Source organism: Moesziomyces antarcticus, assembly GCF_000747765.1.
Source record: "Moesziomyces antarcticus DNA, scaffold: scaffold_v10004, strain JCM 10317, whole genome shotgun sequence".
NCBI classification, from domain to species: domain Eukaryota; kingdom Fungi; phylum Basidiomycota; class Ustilaginomycetes; order Ustilaginales; family Ustilaginaceae; genus Moesziomyces; species Moesziomyces antarcticus.
The window spans coordinates 160,481-180,250 of record NW_014639006.1 but is presented as its reverse complement, the minus strand read 5'-3'; the positions used below and the strand labels follow the sequence as shown (position 1 = coordinate 180,250).

At 60.6% G+C, this 19,770-nt stretch overlaps 10 protein-coding genes across 10 annotated transcripts; 6 read left to right on the top strand and 4 right to left on the bottom strand.

Moving 5' to 3' along the window:
* Positions 1–711: 711 nt before the first annotated feature.
* PAN0_004d2181 (GTP binding protein 4) lies at positions 712–2,820 on the top strand (the record flags this gene model as incomplete). The annotated part of the gene is made up of 1 exon (XM_014802126.1): positions 712–2,820. One exon carries the CDS (start codon positions 712–714, stop codon positions 2,818–2,820), a length of 2,109 nt encoding a protein of 702 aa, XP_014657612.1.
* A 590-nt stretch (positions 2,821–3,410) lies between these two features.
* On the top strand, positions 3,411–5,168 carry PAN0_004d2180 (uncharacterized protein; the record flags this gene model as incomplete). The annotated part of the gene is made up of 1 exon (XM_014802125.1): positions 3,411–5,168. The coding sequence occupies one exon, from the start codon at positions 3,411–3,413 to the stop codon at positions 5,166–5,168; it is 1,758 nt and encodes a 585-aa protein (XP_014657611.1).
* A 936-nt stretch (positions 5,169–6,104) lies between these two features.
* PAN0_004d2179 (delta-1-pyrroline-5-carboxylate dehydrogenase) lies at positions 6,105–7,763 on the top strand (the record flags this gene model as incomplete). The annotated part of the gene is made up of 1 exon (XM_014802124.1): positions 6,105–7,763. One exon carries the CDS (start codon positions 6,105–6,107, stop codon positions 7,761–7,763), a length of 1,659 nt encoding a protein of 552 aa, XP_014657610.1.
* A 547-nt stretch (positions 7,764–8,310) lies between these two features.
* On the bottom strand, positions 8,311–8,985 carry PAN0_004c2178 (u6 small nuclear ribonucleoprotein; the record flags this gene model as incomplete). Its single annotated transcript, XM_014802123.1, has 3 exons — positions 8,311–8,589; positions 8,671–8,766; positions 8,845–8,985. 3 exons carry the CDS (start codon positions 8,983–8,985, stop codon positions 8,311–8,313), a joined length of 516 nt encoding a protein of 171 aa, XP_014657609.1.
* Positions 8,986–9,352: 367 nt separating this feature from the next.
* On the top strand, positions 9,353–10,315 carry PAN0_004d2177 (60S ribosomal protein L7, mitochondrial precursor; the record flags this gene model as incomplete). The annotated part of the gene is made up of 1 exon (XM_014802122.1): positions 9,353–10,315. One exon carries the CDS (start codon positions 9,353–9,355, stop codon positions 10,313–10,315), a length of 963 nt encoding a protein of 320 aa, XP_014657608.1.
* A 168-nt stretch (positions 10,316–10,483) lies between these two features.
* On the bottom strand, positions 10,484–11,529 carry PAN0_004c2176 (defective in Cullin neddylation protein 1; the record flags this gene model as incomplete). The annotated part of the gene is made up of 2 exons (XM_014802121.1): positions 10,484–10,563; positions 10,635–11,529. The coding sequence occupies 2 exons, from the start codon at positions 11,527–11,529 to the stop codon at positions 10,484–10,486; spliced, it is 975 nt and encodes a 324-aa protein (XP_014657607.1).
* Positions 11,530–11,984: 455 nt separating this feature from the next.
* On the top strand, positions 11,985–13,207 carry PAN0_004d2175 (3-isopropylmalate dehydrogenase; the record flags this gene model as incomplete). The annotated part of the gene is made up of 2 exons (XM_014802120.1): positions 11,985–12,210; positions 12,294–13,207. The coding sequence occupies 2 exons, from the start codon at positions 11,985–11,987 to the stop codon at positions 13,205–13,207; spliced, it is 1,140 nt and encodes a 379-aa protein (XP_014657606.1).
* Positions 13,208–13,372: 165 nt separating this feature from the next.
* PAN0_004c2174 (transferrin receptor ectodomain, apical domain-containing protein) lies at positions 13,373–15,271 on the bottom strand (the record flags this gene model as incomplete). The annotated part of the gene is made up of 1 exon (XM_014802119.1): positions 13,373–15,271. One exon carries the CDS (start codon positions 15,269–15,271, stop codon positions 13,373–13,375), a length of 1,899 nt encoding a protein of 632 aa, XP_014657605.1.
* Positions 15,272–16,065: 794 nt separating this feature from the next.
* PAN0_004c2173 (GPN-loop GTPase 3 like protein) lies at positions 16,066–17,002 on the bottom strand (the record flags this gene model as incomplete). The annotated part of the gene is made up of 2 exons (XM_014802118.1): positions 16,066–16,672; positions 16,764–17,002. The coding sequence occupies 2 exons, from the start codon at positions 17,000–17,002 to the stop codon at positions 16,066–16,068; spliced, it is 846 nt and encodes a 281-aa protein (XP_014657604.1).
* A 412-nt stretch (positions 17,003–17,414) lies between these two features.
* PAN0_004d2172 (signal recognition particle binding protein) lies at positions 17,415–19,630 on the top strand (the record flags this gene model as incomplete). The annotated part of the gene is made up of 2 exons (XM_014802117.1): positions 17,415–17,445; positions 17,541–19,630. The coding sequence occupies 2 exons, from the start codon at positions 17,415–17,417 to the stop codon at positions 19,628–19,630; spliced, it is 2,121 nt and encodes a 706-aa protein (XP_014657603.1).
* Between the last annotated feature and the right edge of the window lie 140 nt (positions 19,631–19,770).

The following is a 19,770-nucleotide window of genomic DNA, read 5'->3' as shown; positions in this document are numbered from 1 at the left end:
AGTGTCTGTGACCAAGTGTCTGTCCTTGACGAGCCATGGCTGGGCGTCACGACCATGTTCTGGCTTGAATGATGGTGGGATGGCGGAAGCGGACGCTCGGTGCCGCGTTGTTAGAGCGTCAACCAGATCTCGCACGGGAGGCTGACGGCGGCAACGGCCAGCGGCTGTCAAGAGGCGGTCTCCGAGTCCCGGTGAAGGGTCCACACTTTCCTCAGAATTTTTTTCTTTTCGAGCAGATAGCGCCGCGAAGTGGGTTCAGCCGCAGGGTGAGGAGGAGTGAAGTTCCTTTTTTTTGAGAAAATTTTGGGATTCGCCGCGCCGCCGCCCAGCTGCAGTTGTGCCCTTTTTTGCCTCCCTCGCTGTGCTGAGGGCCAACCTCGAGTGGCTGCAACTTTGGCTGGCTTGGCTTCTCGCAACCTGCTCCTCTTCTCTCCTTGCCAGCCATCCACCCACTCCTACTTCTGAACACTACGGAGTTGGACAGACAAGATCGGTACGAAGCATCAAGGAGCTCGTTACCTCACTGCCGACCGTTTGGCTCACCACAAGCCACGCTCGACTATCCAAAGTCGAACCTCAAATAAGCAGCTAGGTCCGCAGCAGAATCAGTCTTCTGCACCTCCCTTGCGACCTTCTCTTTCAGCCTGCTACCTCGCAGCGCCCGACTCGCATCGACAATCTCTGTCTCGCTCCCAGTCCTGACTCACAAAGATGGCGACGATCAAAACCCCCATCGCGCCGGTTCCGACCGCTAGCGACTTCCTGGACATTGTCCTCTCCAAGACCCAGCGAAAGACGCCCACGGTCGTGCATCCAGGATGGAAGATCACGCGTATCCGCTCGTTCTACATGCGTAAGGTCATGTTCACCAAGGATGCGTTTGCCGAGAAGCTCGACGCCATTCTCAAGGAGTTCCCTATCATGGACAACCTCCACCCCTTTGTCTCGTCGCTGCTCAATGTGCTGTACGACAAGAACCACTACAAACTTGCGCTCGGTCAGCTCAACACCGCCAAGCACCTCATCGAGCAGGTGTCCAAGGACTACATCCGCCTCATCAAGTTCGGCGACTCGCTCTACCGATGCAAGCAGCTCAAGCGCGCTGCGCTCGGTCGCATGGCCACCATCATGAAGCGCCAGAAGGACCCGCTGGCCTACCTCGAGCAGGTGCGCCAGCACATGTCGCGTCTGCCGCCCATCGACCCTAGCACACGCACGCTGCTCATCTGCGGATACCCTAACGTGGGCAAGTCGAGCTTCATCAACAAGGTGACGCGCTCCGACGTCGACGTCAAGCCGTACGCCTTCACAACAAAGTCGCTCTTCGTGGGTCACATGGACTACAAGTACCTCCGATGGCAGGTCATCGACACGCCCGGTATCCTCGACCACCCGCTCGAGGAGATGAACACGATCGAGATGCAGTCCATCACGGCGCTCGCCCATCTTCGCGCTGCCGTTCTCTACTTTATGGACCTCTCGGAACAGTGCGGCTACACGGTCGAGGCACAGGTGCAGCTGTTCAACAGCATTAAGCCTCTGTTCGCCAACAAGCCGTGCATCCTGGCTATCAACAAGACCGACGCCAAGAGGCTGGCGGACCTCGAGCCGGAGCGCGCGGCGCTGGTGCAGAGCATCATCGACGAGTCCGAGGGCAAGGTACAGCTCACGGAGCTCAGCACATATACCGACGAGGGTGTCATGGAGACGCGCAACCTGGCGTGTGACGTGCTGCTGGCGTCGCGTGTCGAGTCCAAGATGAAGGGCAGCAAGATCAACGCCGTGCTCAACCGCCTGCACGTGGCGCAGCCCAAGTCGCGTGACGACGTGGAGCGTACGGCGTACATTCCCGAGGCGATCGCCAACGGCTCGATCAAGAAGTACGATGCCAAGGACCCCGAGCGCCGCAAGACGCTGCGCGACGAGCAGGAGGAGAACGGCGGCGCGGGCGTGTTCAACATCGACATCAAGCGCGACTACATGCTCGCCAACGACGACTGGAAGTACGACCACATTCCGGAGATCTACGAGGGCAAGAACATCGCCGACTTTGTGGACCCGGACATCCTGGACAAGCTGGATGCGCTGGAGCGCGAGGAGGAGAAGCTCGAGGCCGAGGGCTTTTACGCCGAGAGCGACGACGAGGGATCCATGGTCGACGAAGAGGAGGAAGCGATCCGGAGTGCGGCGGCGGCGATCCGCGAGCGCCAGCACAAGGCCAAGCTGGCGGCGCAGGACCGCAGCATGATCAAGAACCAGGCGCGCGTGCCGCGCAAGTTCCAGGAGCGCACGCTTTCGCAGATGGCCGAGCGCATGCGCGAGATTGGCGTGGACCCGAGCAGCGTCACTGCGCGCGCCGAGATGCTGGCCAAGGCCAAGGGCCTGACGGGCAAGCGCAAGCGCTCCGGTGCTGGCGACGACGACGAGGAGATGGACGAGGACGACGAGGAGGCGTCGTGGGAGGACGACGAGGAGGACGAGGAGATGGACACCGAGGAGGCCGACACGAGTGCCTCGAGGAAGGCGCGCAAGAGCAATGTCGGCGGCAGGCTGCTGTCGTCCACCACGGCTCCTGTCAACCGATCGGGTGGCCACGTGAGTGCGCGTGCCGGCCCCGCGCGTGTCTCGGCGAGCGACCGCCAGCTGGCGGGTCTCAAGGACTCGGAGCAGCTCGAAAAGGCGAGGAAGCTGCGCGAGCTCGCGCTGCGTCCCGGCAACTGGCACGCCAAGGCAGGCGAGTCGGACCGTGCGATCAAGGAGAAGAAGCCCAAGTGGCTCTTTGCCGGCAAGCGTGGCAAGGGTACCTCCAGATCGCGCTGAACTGCGTCTGCGCGTTGTCTTGTTTCTGTTCCTCATCATCTGTAGTATTCGTTCAATCATGCGTTCTTTCAGCAATCGTGCGGTGAACAGCGTGTGAGGGCGCCAGCGTTGGATCGGTCGGGTTGAGATTCGGGGGCTTGTGGAGAAGGCGTTCGGATTTTTTTCTTTCGGGGCGAGACAGCGGCAGATGTATGCAGGGTTCTCCAAGGCTGTGTGGCGAAGTGCAAGACCACGCGGAAAGCCCAAAGATGGCAGTGCTTAAAAATACGCCGAAGGCCGCTTCGGCCTTGCGAGAGCAAATGCTGTCATACGCCGTTTGCTCCTCCTTCGCCGGCGCAAAGGCGAAACGGCGGAGGTGGGCGTAGGGATGCAAGTGTCGAGGTTTTATTCGCCGATGAGGCTGGCAATGGAGTCCCTGCCACCCTGGCTGTGTGGCTGCGCAGTTGTTGCCGCATGTCCCGCAGGTGCCGCAGGTGCAGATGAAGCTCAGGGCCCCACCTCTTTGCATCCCCACACGAGCTTGTCCTCCTGGCTCAAAGGTTCTTTGATACCACGATCACGACGACTCTGACCTGGTCGAGGATACAAGGATGTCGGTGCTGCACGAAACGACGCGCATGGAGTCGAGAGCATCCAGTTCGGCAGGCAGTCGAGCAATGTCACCCGAGACTCCTCCGCAGATCGATCTGGGCTTCGACCCGTCGCTTACGAAGGGCTTCAGCGGCCTGTTTCCGTGGGTTCAGCAGCCGACGGCTTCAGAGCGACCAGAGGCGATCGAGTCCGAGACGGCTGGCCACGAACATAGCGATTTGGCCGCATTCGATCGCAGAACATCAGTGCAGCTCACTGGTGCGCAGTTGCAGACGCTGGCACCCAATGCACATGCAGAAGCACATAGTATGGCACAGAACGAGGCAGCTCCACCTCAGGACGCCAGACACATCCTCGCATTACCGAAGCAAGACGATGCACAGTCGATTCCGTCTGTTAGCCCTATTGCTGGTTCAGTCGAGCAAAACCTCAACGTTATGAGCTCCGCCATGGCGTATACGACGAGCCCAGCTAGTGGCCATACAGCCTCTCATGCCCCAAGCGATCAGCACCAACCCAGCTACCCGGCGGTACATACGAGCACTTCCACAGCACAAAGTCGGCAGTCACACAACCTCGCCCAGCAGGGTGACCTTGGTCCATCACTGTCGCGCGATGACCATGCCCGTCGATCCTGGGCCAGCAGCTCTCAACCCCAACCGAGCATTCCTGTGCACACACCAGAGACCCCAGCAGAGCATCTACAACCTTCCACATTCGCGACATACGACTTGTTTGAGGACGACAAGCTGCCCGGCTTCCGCGTGTCGGGAAGCGGATCCGCACGCTACGGTGTGCGTGTTCCGCGCAAGGTGGCCGGTTGGAAAGCGGTGTTGACGGACCTCGCGCCCAGCAGCCAAGACGTCACCAAAAAAGACAGACGGGAGAGCAAGCTGGGCCGACAGGGCTGGGAGGTGCGCCAAGAAGCCATGAAGAACAGCTACGATTTCAGGCGCGGCTCGGGTATCCTCGCCACCATGCACGCGGGGCATCGGCTGTTCAAGCACGACTGGCACCTCATTCTCAAGGACGGATCGCGCTTCGTGTGGAAGATGGACAAGCATGCGCTGGCGCTCTTGCGCTGCGTGGGCGAGAGCGAAGTACAGGTGGGCGAGTTCAGAAAGGCGGTTCCGACCACCTCGAGGGCTTACGGCATCAGCATCGAGGTGGATCCGACGACACGGATTGGCTCGTTTGCCTACGACAGCTCAGACGAGGAGGACATCTTTGACGCGGGTCTGGCGTTGGCTAGTCTGGTGGCGGTGTTTGCGGCGCGTGGGGGCTATGCGCATGTATCAGCGGCCTTCGAAGCGTCCTCGGACCCCATGCGCGATTGGCTCGAACAGAAGCGCCAAGCACGCCCGGACCGCGAAGAGGAGATGCTCGCCATGCCGCTACCTGGCTTTGTTCGAGACGCCGAATCGGTGCTGTCCGACACCACGGACGAGGACGCCGACTCGGTCACCAGCGACGCGCTCCCTCGACGACGAGCTGGGGCGGCACCTACACAAGTGCCAAGGGACATGGTCTATGACGATACAAGAGCCAGCGGCCCGGAGCCCCGCACGCAAAGCAAAGGCGCCAAGCGCCTCTCGAAGCTCTTTGGTCTCGGCAGCGGCCCAGCTAGGCGCCAGAGCGAAGACAGCGCAGCCACCACTGCAGATCGCAAAGTCAAGGAGAAGGAGAAAGCAGCCATGACAGAGTCGCAACGCATCGCACGCCAGTACCGCACACGCAGCTTCTTTGCTGGACGTTGAATGGACACTCTTTTTCTCTCTCAACTTGTAGCTCAGCATGTGTGCGTCTGTGAGGATTTTGTGAAATCACGACTGAGTGTTCGATGCGCCTGTCAAAGAGGGCAGCCAGCAGGCTATTCAATCGGCCCAGCGCGCTCCTCGCAGTGACAGCGGGAGAGGGGAAGCGGCGCCAAGGCTAGAAGGTGGCCGTGGCAACTTGACCGGCTATTTCGCGTGCCCCTGCAAATAGCCCCACCGATGAGTCCGGAACCAACCCATTTCGTCTCAAGACCTGTCCGTGACGATGAGATGACACGGCTGAAAACGTACGATCGCCGTGATCCAATGCGACGGTATGGCCGAACATCCCCCCGAGCTTCGATGAGGGCAGAGGTGTTCGACTGTGCAGTCAAGGAGCGACGGAGCATTCTCGGTCAAAACCCGAGAAATCGAGCTGCTCCGCTCCGCCTATTATTGTGACGCGAAGACAGGAAACTTGCGCGATAACGCTGCTGCAGTCACTCTGCGCAGAGTCAGGCTCTGCTTTTTTCCTCTCTCTCTGACTCACATCCGAAGAATTTCCCACCGAGCCCCACGCGCGCCACGCCCGCCGGATTCCTGAAGGGCAGAGGAAATTTGCACTTTCGCGGGAAGGAAAGAGTTGAGCCGTGCATGTGCCGAGCGCTCGTCCGCTGCGTTGGCCTCGTTGGTCGGATGACCCTGCGCGGATGCACGCCAACCAGCTTCGTATCTCGAGCACCGCACCTGCCCGGCTCCTCATTGGAAGCGCCCACTTGTCGCCCTTCCCCCCTTTCGCCCGTCACCATAAATTGCGACCAGATCCCCAGATCTGCATCTCCCCCCCCAACCATCATCCCCTGCACTTTCCCGTTCCCTGTCCCGGTTTCCTTTCGTCCGTCGTTCCCCCTCATCACACACACACACATACTCACAAAAATGGCTTCCGTACCTCAGGCGCCCCAGATGGGCCTCTTCTCGTTGCCGCCCATCAAGAACGAGCCCATGCGCAACTATGAGCCCAAGAGCGAGGACCGCATCAAGCTCCAGCAGGCCGTCGACGAGATGATCGCCGCCGGTCCCTTCGAGGTGCCCGTCGTGATCAACGGCGAAAAGATCAAGACCGGCAAGGTCAGCAAGCAGCCCAACCCGTCCAACCACTCGCAGATCCTCTGCAACTACCACGAGGCCGACGAGGCGCTCGTCCAAAAGGCCATCGAGGGCTCCCTCAAGGCCAAGACCGCTTGGGAGAACATGCCCTGGAACGACCGTGCCGCCATCTTCCTCAAGGCGGCCGACCTCATCGCATCCAAGTACCGATACAAGGTGCTCGCCGCTACCATGCTCGGCCAGGGCAAGAACGTCTGGCAGGCAGAGATCGACGCCGCCGCAGAGATCTGCGACTTCTTCCGCTTCAGCGCAAAGTACATCCAGGAGCTCTACTCGACCCAGCCGCCCGAGTGCTCGGCCAACACCTGGAACCGCACCGAGTACCGCCCGCTCGAGGGCTTTGTGCTCGCCGTCTCGCCCTTCAACTTCCTCGCCATCGCCGCCGGTAACCTCATCTGCGCGCCCGCCATGGTCGGCAACGTCGTCGTCTGGAAGCCCTCGCCCATGTCGATCTACTCGAACTACGTCGCCTACGAGATCCTCCGCGAGGCCGGTCTTCCCGACGGCGTCATCCAGTTCGTCCCCGGCCCCGCCGAGGAGATCGTCGGCGCCGCCATCAACCACCGCGAGTTCGCCGGCCTCCACTTCACCGGCTCCACCCACGTCTTCCGCCAGCTCTGGAAGCAGATCGGCAACAACCTCGACAAGTACCGCGGCTACCCGCGCATCGTCGGCGAGACGGGCGGCAAGAACTTCCACATGGTGCACAAGTCGGCCAACGTCGACGCCGCCGTCACCCAGTCCATCCGCGCCGCGTTCGAGTACCAGGGCCAGAAGTGCTCGGCACTCTCGCGCCTGTACGTGCCCAAGTCCATGTGGGAGGGCGAGTTCAAGCAGAAGCTGCTCGACCAGATCGCCCAGATCTCGGTCGGCCCCGTGCACGAGTTCAAGCACTTCATGGGTCCCGTCATCGCCAAGCACTCGTTTGAGAAGATCATGGGCCTCATCGAGGCCGCCAAGAAGGAGGGCGGCCAGGTGCTCTGCGGTGGCCAGGGCGACGACTCCAAGGGATGGTACGTCCAGCCCACCGTGATCGAGACCAAGGACCCCAAGTCGGTTACCATGGTCAACGAGATCTTCGGCCCCGTCATCACCGTCTACGCCTACCCCGACGAGGAGTTTGAGCAGACGTGCGAGCTCATCGACTCCACCACCGAGTACGCGCTCACCGGCTCCATCTTCTCGGCCGACCGCTACGCGCTCATCCGCGCCAGCAACCTGCTGCGCAACGCCTCGGGCATGATGTACTACAACGACAAGTGCACCGGTGCCGTCGTCGGCCAGCAGCCCTTCGGCGGTGCGCGCGCCTCGGGCACCAACGACAAGGCCGGCTCCATCTCCATCTTCTACCGCTTTGTCTCGGCCCGCACCATCAAGGAGACCACCATCGACCCCACCACGCACATCTACCCGAGCAACCTCGAGTAAATGTGCGCTCGACCTGCACACGCACGTAGCTGCGCTGCGACGCGTGCCAGGCTGAGCGGCGGCTAGGGTGGTCTCGCCGTTCCTGCATCGTGCATGCACCGTGCATGGAACCATTATACCCGCGAGCGGATCTTCGATACGATCCGCGCGTCACCAACCTCTCCCGCCGTCCTTGGCTCTGGCCTCGACCGGCATCTATGTCTCGGTCTCCGTCTTTTTTTTGCATCTGCATCTCCATCGCATTCTCGCTTTTCACGGTCTCTTTCCTTCCCAGCATACCTGCGCGTCGGGCCGCACTTAACACTGCCCGCACTCTCTCTTCTCTCTGTATATCCGCCGTCGACGGCCTCGGCCGTTCGACTTGTATTAGCGCGCAGGGCCGCACTTAACACAGCCCTGACTCTTTCCGCTCGGTTCCGTTCTAGTCACCTTATATACCTGGATTTGATGTGCGCGGCGGGGCGCAATTAACACTCCCCGCATCTCTCTCACTTTGTACTCTTAGGCATTCCCTGATCTCGACGGTCAAATCTACGGTTTCGAAAACCTACTCCTTGTGGTTGTGCGAGTGTGTTGGTGCGCTTGCAAGAGGGCTGGATTGGGTGGAAGTAGTAATACAGAGGCAGAGCGAAGAGGCGGCAGGGGGAGGAGGCGCATCAAGTGCTTGAGGGAGGCGAGACCTGGTTGAGTAGCGGGATGGCACGGCGAGATTGAGGGTCAGTGTGGGGTCACGTTTCGCAGCGATGGCGAGACCAAGATGCAGGACACTTACGAGGATGACGCTATCACCACGCACGAAGAGCATCTCGCTTTGGCGCTTGACCACCTGCGAAATGGCGATGAATCGAAAAGTACGAAGGTTCAGTGACTGTCTTTTGCGCCGAGCTTCGTCGTGTACGAAACTTACGCGCACAGTTTCGTGTCCAGTCTCGTCGTTGATGTCGACCACGTAGATGGTCTCCTCGACATCGCCCAAGATCAAGTTCATGTGTCCATCGTATGCCTGTTCCCGCACAACACCAAGTCTCGTCAGCATCCGTTGGACAACTTTGATCGTTGAAGGGTGGCCGGGTCGACTTACATGCAGGGTGCCGCGAAGTTCACGGTCACCTCGGAGCTTGACGTACACGCGTTCCGAGATGGAGAGGCGGATGAGGTCGAATGGCTCCGTCACGGATCCGACGGGCGCGGGCGCCGCTGGTGTCGACGAAACTTCGGCCATCGTATGCGATTCCTCAAAGATACTTCGTCCGGGCTCGTCGTGAGTTCGTGCGTGATGATCGAGAAAGAGCGATGACAAAGTCGAAAGGGAAGCGTCCAGAGATGGTGTTGGCGATGCGATGTGCAGGTGGAGCGGGCTCGAGCAGGGTGGAGTTGGGGCTTCTCGTCCGAGTCAAGAAGAGCGAGTTGAGAAGAAATCGTCGAGAAGGCCTGGGATCGGGACGCAAGAAAAAGTCGGATCACCACAGCGCTGCCGAGTGCACTTTTCTCTTCGCTCCCAACCGGCGCCAGGCAACCTGCTTCTTCACCATCAATCCTCGCTGGCGGCGCACACGATGAACACGTCTACAACAGTGACTACGGTCAACATGCTGCGAGCCGCTTCGCGCTCCGCACGCGCCTCTTCGTCGTCCCGCGCACTCTCGACGGCTGCCAAGTCGGCACGCACATCGCTGCGCCCGCACCCTGTGGTCATCGGACCGACGCAGCTCAACCGATACCAGGAACACTACCGCACCACGCTGGCATCCGACCTGCTGTACATGACGTACGATGCTGCAGCCAATCTCGATGCAGAGACGCGTGCTTCGTCGTCTGCGGATGCACAAGACCGCCAGCGCGAGTGGGACGCCGAAAGCCCGTACTCGGTCAACCGTCCTCAGCGCCCGGCGCGTGGTAACCGCCGCCTGCAACCGCTCACCAAGCCGCTCCCCGTGCAGAACACGGTGACGCAGATCCCACGGCTGGAAAAGGTGATTCTGACGTGCTTCTCGAAGGACGCGATTGCCAACAAGCACGCCTTGGTGCCGCTCATCGCCCAGATGCGCGCCATCACCGGACTGTCGGTCGAGGGCAGTCTGTCCGATCCGTCGCTCGTTGCGGCGGCATCGCCAGCATCCGGCTCGGGCGCATCCCGAGGTCGCATCGAGATCATCCGTGCCAAATCGGGCGTGGCGAGCTTTAAGCTCCGTCCGGGCATGCCGGTGGGTGTCAAGGCGATCCTGCCCGGCCCGGTGGCGCACGAGTTCCTCGAGGTGCTCTCGACCTTTGTTCTGCCGAGGCTGAGGAGCTTTGCGGGATTCCCGCTGCCTCCTGCATCGCAGCCACCTGCATCGCCGGCGGCCATGAGCGGCGTGGTGAGTCTGGGCATGCATCCCGAGGCCATCCCGCTGTTCCCGCAGATCGAAATCAACCTCGACCAGTACCCGAACCGACCGCTCGGATTCCAGATCGACTGCATCACAAACCAGCGCGGCCGAAAGGCGTCCGAAAAGGCAAGGGCTCTGCTCTCCGGTATGGGCATCCCCTTCGTTCGCAGAGGTGACATGTAATTCTCCACTCCAGATCCAATCACTTTTTTTTCCTCAATGGCTCCTCTCACTTGCATGTGTGATTGTGATGCTTGTCTTTGCACGCTTCTCGATTGATGCTGTTGGATTTTCGCGCAGGTCAGTGTTGCGTGGTCCGAGACAGATGTCGGATGAGGTAAACGACGAGGGTCAACTTGTGTCCATGCCGTCGGCTGCCATGTTGTCCTTGGCCCACATGACAAAGTCGTCGATGACCGATGGCCAAGCCGCTGCAAATGCCGAGGCACAAAGAGCATCAGCAAATATCCTTCGATGAGCTGCGGGGGGCATGGATGCTTACCGTCAAAGTCGTGATTGCTAAAGTCGGCGTTGATCTCCCTGGTGAAATCGAGGAACTGCGTCCATGTATCCTTGCTGACCGCGCGGCCGCCCGTGTGTTCGGACAAGAACTTCTTCCACAAGTCCAGCTGGTGCTGTGTAAACGTGCCGTCGCTCCCCTCTTTCTTGAAGGTCGGCGACGCTGGCAGGATGAGGTCCCAGAACGCGAGTGCATTCTCGAGTGCCAGGCTCTTCTGTCCTTCTTGCCGCGCAAAAGCATACGTGTACTCGTACACCTTTTCGTACAGCCCCTTGTTGGCCGACGAGGCGGTGGCGGGATCGGCCTTCTCCTGCGCCACGCGCTCAAGCCTCAGCGGTTTGTTTTCGAGCAGCTCCTGGCGCAGCTTTTCGATCGTCTTCTTTTGCTTCTCGAGCGTGTCTGACAGGTCGAGCATCTTCCAGCCCGCCACGTAGTCGGTGCGCGTAAACGTGCCGATCGACGGAGAGCGCAGGTAGAACGACAGCGGCAGGAACACTACATCTTCCGGGCTCACCTCGAGCGCTTCGCACATCTTGAGCGCGCCACCGATGCTCATCACGTCCGGATCCTCGGCCGCCCTGGCCCCGTTGGCTTCCGCATCTTCGTCGTCGTCGTCGTCGTCTTCCTCGGCAGCGGCGCGGAAGCGGTCAAAGAGCGTATTGAGACGTTGGGTGACCTCGCGCTCCGTCTTCTTGTCGAGCGTGCTCGAGGATGCGAGGGCGTTGAGCTGCGCTTGATCGTCGCTGAAAAAGGCGTTGGTGGCGGCTTCGAGGCGGTAGCCGTGCGCCTTTAGGATGCGATGTGCATCTTGCGGGGTGGCTCTGGTTAGTTGTCGAAAGTCGCGGAGGATCGCCTCCTTCTTGGCCGAGCTCGACATGCTGGTGAGTGTCGCTCGAGACTTGCGAGTGGGAAGCGGCGAGAGGTTAAGATGCGGGATACGGTGCCCAACTCATTGCGAGGTCAAGGGCTCAGGCGCTGCAGCGAGCCCTTTTGCTCCACTTGTCAATCGATCGATCTTTTATCGGGTGGCTTTTTCGGCCGATTCTGGGTCGCCGATCTGCATGGTTGGAAGAACTGCCCACGGGAGTGCCGCCTGCCGCCGCTCAGATAAAGCCCACTCCAGCCACCGCACCGTGGGCAGTGATTAGATCCCGGGAAGTCACGCGAAGCGGCAGCCAACCAGAGCAGAGAGCGCTCTGAGTCACGGCCGCCCCACCGCTCCACACAAGGCGCAAAGGAGAGAGACCCCCACCGGTGGCCGAGCTCCTGAGTATTCCACCACCATCTACACCCGTTGACTTTCCCCCTCACATCCAAATCACACGCGCCAACATGAGCAAGCAGACCTACAACGTCGTCGTCCTCCCCGGTGACGGCATCGGCCCCGAGGTCGTCGAGCAGGCCACGCGCGTGCTCGAGCTCATCTCGTCCAAGAGCGACTCTTTCTCCATCAACCTCAAGCCCTTTGACTTTGGCGGCGCCGCCATCGACTCGACCGGCAAGCCGCTGCCGGACGACACGCTCGAGGCGTGCAAGACCGCAGATGCCATCCTCATGGGTAAGTGACGAATCCTGGCGTGTCCGTCCGTTGCACCCTCGATGCTAATTGTTCCTTTCTTGCGTTTGCTTTGACCAAACTAGGCTCCGTCGGTGGTCCCAAGTGGGGCGTCGGCAAGGTGCGTCCGGAGCAGGGTCTTCTGGCGCTGCGCAAGGAGCTCGACCTGTACGCCAACATCCGTCCGTGCCTCTTCCCCTCCGAGTCGCTGCTCTCGCACTCGCCGCTCAAGCCCGAGGTGGCCAAGGGCGTGTCGTTCATCGTGGTGCGCGAGCTCGTCAAGGGTCTCTACTTTGGCGACCGCCAGGAGGCCAACCTGGACGACCCTTCGTCCGACGGTGCGGCGTACGACACCATGGTGTACAACAAGTTCGACGTGGAGCGCATCACCAAGCTCGCGTCGTACCTCGCGCTCCAGTCGTCGCCACCCGCGCCGCTGCACTCGATCGACAAGGCCAACGTGCTTGCCACGTCGCGTCTGTGGCGCAAGGTGGTGCAGGATACCGTAGACACCCAGTTTGCATCGCAGGGCATTACCGTTGACCACCAGCTCGTCGACTCGGCCTCGATGGTCATGGTCTCGAACCCTCGCAAGCTCAACGGCATCGTGCTCACCGAGAACATGTTTGGCGACATTCTGTCCGACGAGTCGTCCGTCATCCCCGGTGCGCTCGGTCTGCTGCCTTCGGCTTCGCTCTCGGGCCTGCCGGATGGCAAGAGCAGATGCAACGGTCTGTACGAGCCCATCCACGGCTCGGCGCCCGACATTGCCGGCCGCGGCATCGCCAACCCCGTCGGCACCATCCTCTCCGCCGCCATGCTGCTCCGCTACTCGCTCCACCAGCCCGAGCTCGCAGACAAGGTCGAGGCTGCCGTCAGGAAGGTGCTCGACGCCAAGGACATTGGCGGCCACGAACTCAGGACCGCCGACCTCGGCGGCAAGCACGGCTCCAAGGACGTCGGTGACGCCGTCATCGCCGCCCTCGAAGCCCTCCTCTAGATGCACACACACACGTCCACTTCTTCTCGACGTGATCCAAAAATTCCTTGACTTAATCTCAACGACCGCATTCTCAGCACTTTGATTCCGCGCCAACATTGAGCACAGTCGTAAAACGGAAGTGGGCGTGAGCGGTGAACAAATGCATTGCGAAAACGCCGGCTGCTAGACCTGGCGTCCGTTGGAGGGCTGGTCGTGGTCATGGTCCTGTGCGAGATGCTGGCTTAAGTCGATGCTCTGATCCGCCGGATTTTCCTGTGCCGCTGCGACGCCTTCGGCCTGCGTCGGCTCCACCGCCGCCCCATCGACCGCAGTCGGTGAGCTAACTCCAGTCGCTACGCCCACGGGTGGGGCGGGTGGGATGGGCACAGTGATGTCGCGCTTGCAGATGGGACAGAGCTTCTTGACGCGCACCAGCCAATCGTCCACCTCCTGGCGGTGGAAGATGTGTCCACACGGCAGCACGCGCACGCGGTCGCCGTCGACAAAGTCGCACAGGCAAATCGCACACTCGTCCGTGCTAAAATACGTGCGTCCCGGCGGCAGCACCGAAGCCGGATTCACCGGCCGCGTCTCCACCACCGCCGTGCGCTGCGACGGCCCAGCTCCATTCTCGTCCTCCGCCAGCAGCGGAATCGTCTCCCCCGCCCGGCCAGACTCGAGATCATCCGCAGCAAACGGCCTCGAGGCCGAAGCATCGTCACTTCCACCGTTGCCCGGACCAGGATCCACATCGGCGCCTTCAACTTTCTCCCACGGCTGTCCATTGCCACGCCAGATGAGACACGGCAGGCCCAGCACCACGAGCTCGGGCGCACGCTCCTTGCGCCTCTGACGCACCATGCGGATGCGGTGCACAATGATGGTAATCACCGTCATGAAGCTCGGCAGCAGCAGTAAAAGGATGCCGAAATCGATCAACGGCCACTCCCACACGAGGTCGTCCTTGCTAATGACGATCTCGAGACCGCGCGTGGCAGGAGCACCGTCGGGACCGTGCTGCGAAGGATGCTGCTTCTGCCAGTCGTCCTGGTCCTTTTCTGTCTCCTGAATGAGCCGCTCCAGATCGAGGTAGCTGGGTCGGGTGACAAACGTCGACGGGATGTGCACGTCGCTCGTGTCGCCCGGAGCAAACATGGTGATGAGTCGCTTGCCGCTGAGGCCAGGATCGCCCTCCTCGTTGGGATCACCTGAACGACCGCCGTGCCAGCTGGGGCTGGGAGCGTCGCCCACGACCACCGCGATGGCGCCGAGTTCCTGCGCCACGCGAACCTTGTCGGCAAATCCACACCCGCCTCCGCGCTGGACGAGCGCGATCCAGTTGTGCGGCGGCTTGGTCGATCCTTCCGAGCCTCCTTCTGCTTCATGTGTCCAGGTGAAGGGAGTTTGGGCCTGCGAGTCGGGATAGAATGCCGAGTAGAGCCTGCGGTCGTCCTCGTCTTCGTACTTGTGCTGCAGGACGTCGCGTTTGGATCCGGGACCACCCTTGTACGGGCATGCGTGGATTGGATCGCCGCTTGCGTCCGATGTGAAAAATGTCGCGTCCTTGGGGACCTTGTAGAAATCCGAGATGGGAAGGAGGAAGCCCTTGAGGCCAAGGTCGTCCGTCACGCGCGGACCGAAAGCAGCCGAGCGGGTGAGGAAGATGGCCTGTGAGCGGACCACCTCGAGGGTGCTGCCACCCCAGTTGAGGCCAGGCCCGTCGAGGATGCTGCCGGAATCGAGAGGAAGGCGGTCATCGTACGGCATCTGATCTTCGTCGAATTGGTCCAGGTCGTAAGAGAAGTAGCGGGGATCGGGGAGTGCGTGCGAGAGGAAACGCGAGACCGAGTCGACGACACGATCCTTGGCAGCGCTGAGCCATGGCCTGCGTGTGCGCGAGACTGCCTGCGCGATCGAAGCAGTCGGGTTGAGACTGGGTTGAGGAACGGCGGCTCCAGAATCCTTGGGCTGGGTGGCGGCGTGGACGGTAGGAAGAGTGGCAGACAACGCCACGAGCGAGAGGGTGGCAACACGTTGAAGCGACAGTGCTGGTCGGCGATCTCGCCTGCGGTTGCGAGCCATGATGTCCAGGAACGACAGCGCTCCAGCGCCAGGGGATGGCGTGATGTTGGCGAGGTCCTGGCGAGGTCCTGGTTCTAAGGCTGGAGCGGTGACAGAAGAATGGGCAGGTAGAAGCCGCACAAAGACAGTGCTACAAGGAACGCCAAGGCCAAGCCAGAGTTTGACCTTAGGGAGAGGGGAGGTGATGGTCGCGACGAAGGATGGTGGGGTGAGAGTAGCAAGTCGCAGAGCTGCGGACGTGCGGGCTGAAAGGCAGACATGCAGTTGTGGAGAAGCGGCAGCCGCTGGCGAGCGGTGAGGCCATCGGCGCCTGACTTCATGAGCTCAGTCGAGGCCGCAACCCTGCATCCTTTTTTTAGCGTGGCTGCGAGGCGCGCGCATCAGCTCCGTGCAGCAGCAGCAGCAGCAGCAGCCGCCGTCTCGACCCTGAAGAGTTCCCCCTCTTGCCACCGAGCCTGAGCCTGCCAGGCACCGCCGATGCAGCAACGTGGAGGCTGAACAGCTCCGACTCAGCCTTGCAGCTCTCACACGAGCGGGTAAAAAAGCGGAAAAGCAAATCGCAAGTGTAATTTTCTACACCTTAACAGTTCAGGCGGTTTTCGCACACCCCCACAAAGCTCGAATCGTCGGCCTAACGACATGAAGCTTTCCGCAATGCTTGCACATGAATCGGCCCAGCAATCTCACTGCTCGAAGAAAGCAAGACACAGCAGTGATATGATGTCAAGATATGCGCAGTCATTGCAGGGGATACAAATACAATCGATGAGTGAAAGCTTGGTGCGGGACCCGTCTCAGGCAGCTTGGAAATCGCCCTCGTCCATGTCCTTGGGCTCCTTGGGCTCTTCGTCTTCTCCATACTGCACCGCGTTGTCGATGTGCGACAGGATCGTGCCTACCGAATCTTCATCCGTGCTGTCCAGCGGCATGAACGATACCATGCTAAAGTCGTCGATGAGCTGCACCAGCGCCTGATTCAACGAGTGGAACTTGGGATTCGTTCGCGAGTTCACTTCGTCCATCAGCAGCAGCGGATCCGGATCGAGGTAGCGTTCCATCTCTCTTCGGCGACCCTTTTTGGCCTCGGCACCAATCTCGCCCTTTTCGACGAGGTCCATCTTGCTGAGCAGGTTGATGTGCGGCACTTCGAGATTGATCATCGCGCTCATGGCGCTCAGGACACCGGCAAAGTACTTGGTCTTGTCGTCCATGAACTGCGCCTCGAGCAGGTACGTTGCGCAGATGCGGAAGTTGTACTGCACCGACAGGATGTTGACCAGCCTCGACATGATGGGAAAGTGCGTGTACAGCTCGATCTGCCCAGGACAGTCGATGATGATGTAGTCGTCGTTGAACTCTCCGAGCTCGTCGTCGAGCCAGTCGAGGTTGTCCAACAGGTATCTATGATGGCGTAAAGAAGACAAGAAGACCTTGTGTCAGTAAGCCATGCTTCCGCTTCATGCATTGCGCCCGCTCAACGATGGATACCTACTCGAAGCAGTAGATGAGACCTCCATTCGGCCCGAGGTTCATCTCTTCCATCACGTCTTCGAGCGAGATGAGCTCCTTGATGTCGATGCTCGGCTGATACTCGAATCGCTCCGCAGCAGGATCCAGGTTGAAGAGGTGCACGTTGCGGCCCAGCGATTGCGCGTGGGCGATCAGGGCGGAGCAGAACGTCGACTTGCCAGAGCCCGCAGGCCCCGACACCAGCACGGCGTATCGACCCATGAGACTGTTTCTGACCCCTGGTCGTGTGTTCGGAGCGAAACGAGAAGAGAGCGCAGCTGCGTGGAATGTGGTGTCAGTCAGAGAGAGAGAGCGAGGGTAATGAAAGTAATGAAAGGCTGAGAGGAACGGCAAAGCAGTCCCTCGCAAGCCGTGTCCCGGAGATTCTTTGACTTTGACGCCGAGAACCCAAAAAAATGGCGCTCAAGTGGAGCAGCCAGACCGACCGATGAATCGGGCAGCCGATCACTTGATGACCGATGCGCATCGGCAAGACTCCACCCCGCGACGACCATTTTGGACCCCCACGCTCTGCGAACGAGCCTACTTCCAGTCGCCGCCGCCACCATCCTACCCACCGCCCTTCGCCATCCACCACCACTGAACCGGCATCTCGTCGTGCGTTTTGCCCATCATGCTGGACCACTTTACCATCTTCACCAAGAGTAAGCTTCCTGCACACACAAGCATCGCTCCTCCCTTGCAGTTCAGCGCCACTGATACCTGCTTACCGCCTTGCTTGCCTTCACCCCTTGCGCAGATGGTCTGGTCCTCTGGTCCAAGACGTTCAGTCCGGCCTTGAGCAGTGCCGACGCATCGGCGAATCCTGTCAATGCTCTCATCAAGCAGGCTTTCCTCGAGCAGCGCACCGCAGACCACAAGTTCGACAAGGATGGATACACTCTCCGTTGGACATTTGCCAACGAGCTCGACCTCACCTTTGTCGTCGTCTACCAGCGCATCCTCCAGCTTTCTTACATTGAGGAGCTCCTCGATACCGTCCGATCACTCTTCACCGACCTCTTCGCTTCCTTCGTCCGCAAACTCGCCCTCTCCTCCAAGAGCGCTGTCGCCTCTGGCACATCCAAGGCCGCCACTCTACCGGAGAGCGCGCGCCTCGAGTTCAGCGCTGCCCTCAAGGAGTGGGACGATATTTTCTCCAAGACGCTCAGGAGCTTGGAAAAGGCCGCCGCTCAGTCCAAGCGCAAGGGCGTGCTCGGCGAGAAGAAGGGCATCACCAACCAAGCACAAGCGGCCGATGCCTCAGACAAGGAGAGCGGCCTCGACACTCCAAAGTCGATCAAGGAGGGCAAGGACTCGGCAGACATTGCAAAGAGCGTCGAAGCTTTAAAGAACCGACTCAAGCTCGAAGCCAGTCCTGGCGGCAGACGCGTCGTTCGCGGCAAGAAGAGCACCTCAGGCATCTCGGCTTCCAACGGCGGCAGCGCACCGGGCACACCAGGACATGCGAGCGGTACCGAGTCGCCCGGCGGGAAGAAGACCAAGGCAGCCAAGGAGATGCGCAAGTGGGACGGCAGCCGCAGCGTCAGCGCACAGCAGGTGGCTGCTCTCGACTTTAGCGGCGCCCCCGAGAAGGATGCAGACGTTGCAGCCGGCCTCGACAGCTGGATCGACGAGAAGAGCATGGGCACCAAGCGCTCCGACGGCGTCTACGAGATCGCCGACGTCTTGGAAGACGAAGAGGACGACGACGACGACGAAGACGACGAAGACGACGAAGATGAAGAGGGCGATCTTGCGGCATCCGCATCCTCCAAGTCGGCAGGCTTCCTCTCGCGCATCGGATCAGCCTCGTCATCGGGAGCATCCTTCTTCTCGCGTCTGACGGGCGCCAAGACACTCACTAAAGAGGATCTCGCGCCCGCACTCTCCGCCATGGCCTCGCATCTCCAGAGCAAAAACGTTGCCGCCGATGTCGCCCAGCGCCTCTGTGACAGCGTGGAGCGCAACCTCGTCGGAAAGAACCTCGGCAGCTTCGGCTCGGTCAAGGCCGAGGTGAAGAAGGCACTCGAAGAGGCCATCACTCGCATCCTCACGCCCAAGTCCAGTACGGATATCCTGCTCGAGATTGCGACAAAGCGACAACGATCTGCGGCCGCCTCTTCGCTTGCTCTCGCCACGAGTGCCAAGGACAAAGAGCTGGCCAGCAAGCCCGACCCTTACTCGATCTGCTTTGTCGGCGTCAACGGTGTGGGCAAATCCACCAACCTCGCCAAAGTGTGCTTCTGGCTTCTGCAGAATCGCATGCGCGTGCTCATCGCTGCCTGCGACACCTTCCGAGCCGGTGCGGTGGAGCAGCTACGTGTGCACGTGCGCAACCTCGGCCAGCTTCGCGTCGATGGCATCGCTCTCGACGAGCAAAAGGGACGCATTGAGCTGTACGAGCGCGGCTACGGCAAGGATGCCGCCGGTATCGCCAAGGATGCGCTCTCCTATGCAAAGGCAGAAGGTTTCGACGTCGTGCTCATCGACACGGCAGGACGCATGCAGGACAACGAACCGCTCATGCGAGCCCTCGCCAAGCTCGTCGCCGTCAACCGCCCCGACAAGATCATCTTTGTCGGCGAGGCACTTGTCGGAAACGAGGCCGTGGACCAGATCACCAAGTTCGACGGTGCTATGAAGGACTTTAGTGGAGTCAGCAACCCTCGTGGCTTGGACGGAAGTCTGCTGACCAAGTGGGACACCGTCGACGACAAGGTCGGCACCGCCCTCACCACCACCTCGGCTACCGGCCTGCCCATCTACTTTTTGGGCACCGGTCAGACCTATACCGACCTTCGCCAGCTCCGAGTTCATCACGTCGTCAATGCTCTGCTCAAGAATTGAAGCGCTCTTTGGAGGTTATTCAGCAACATGCCCCTGTATCAATAGTCGCGCTTTCACGCTTGTTGCTTCCTTGCTTGTTGTGTGTCCTGTGTTCCCCACTGTGGGTACTTGCAACGTCAACCCTGCTGCCTTGTGTGCGC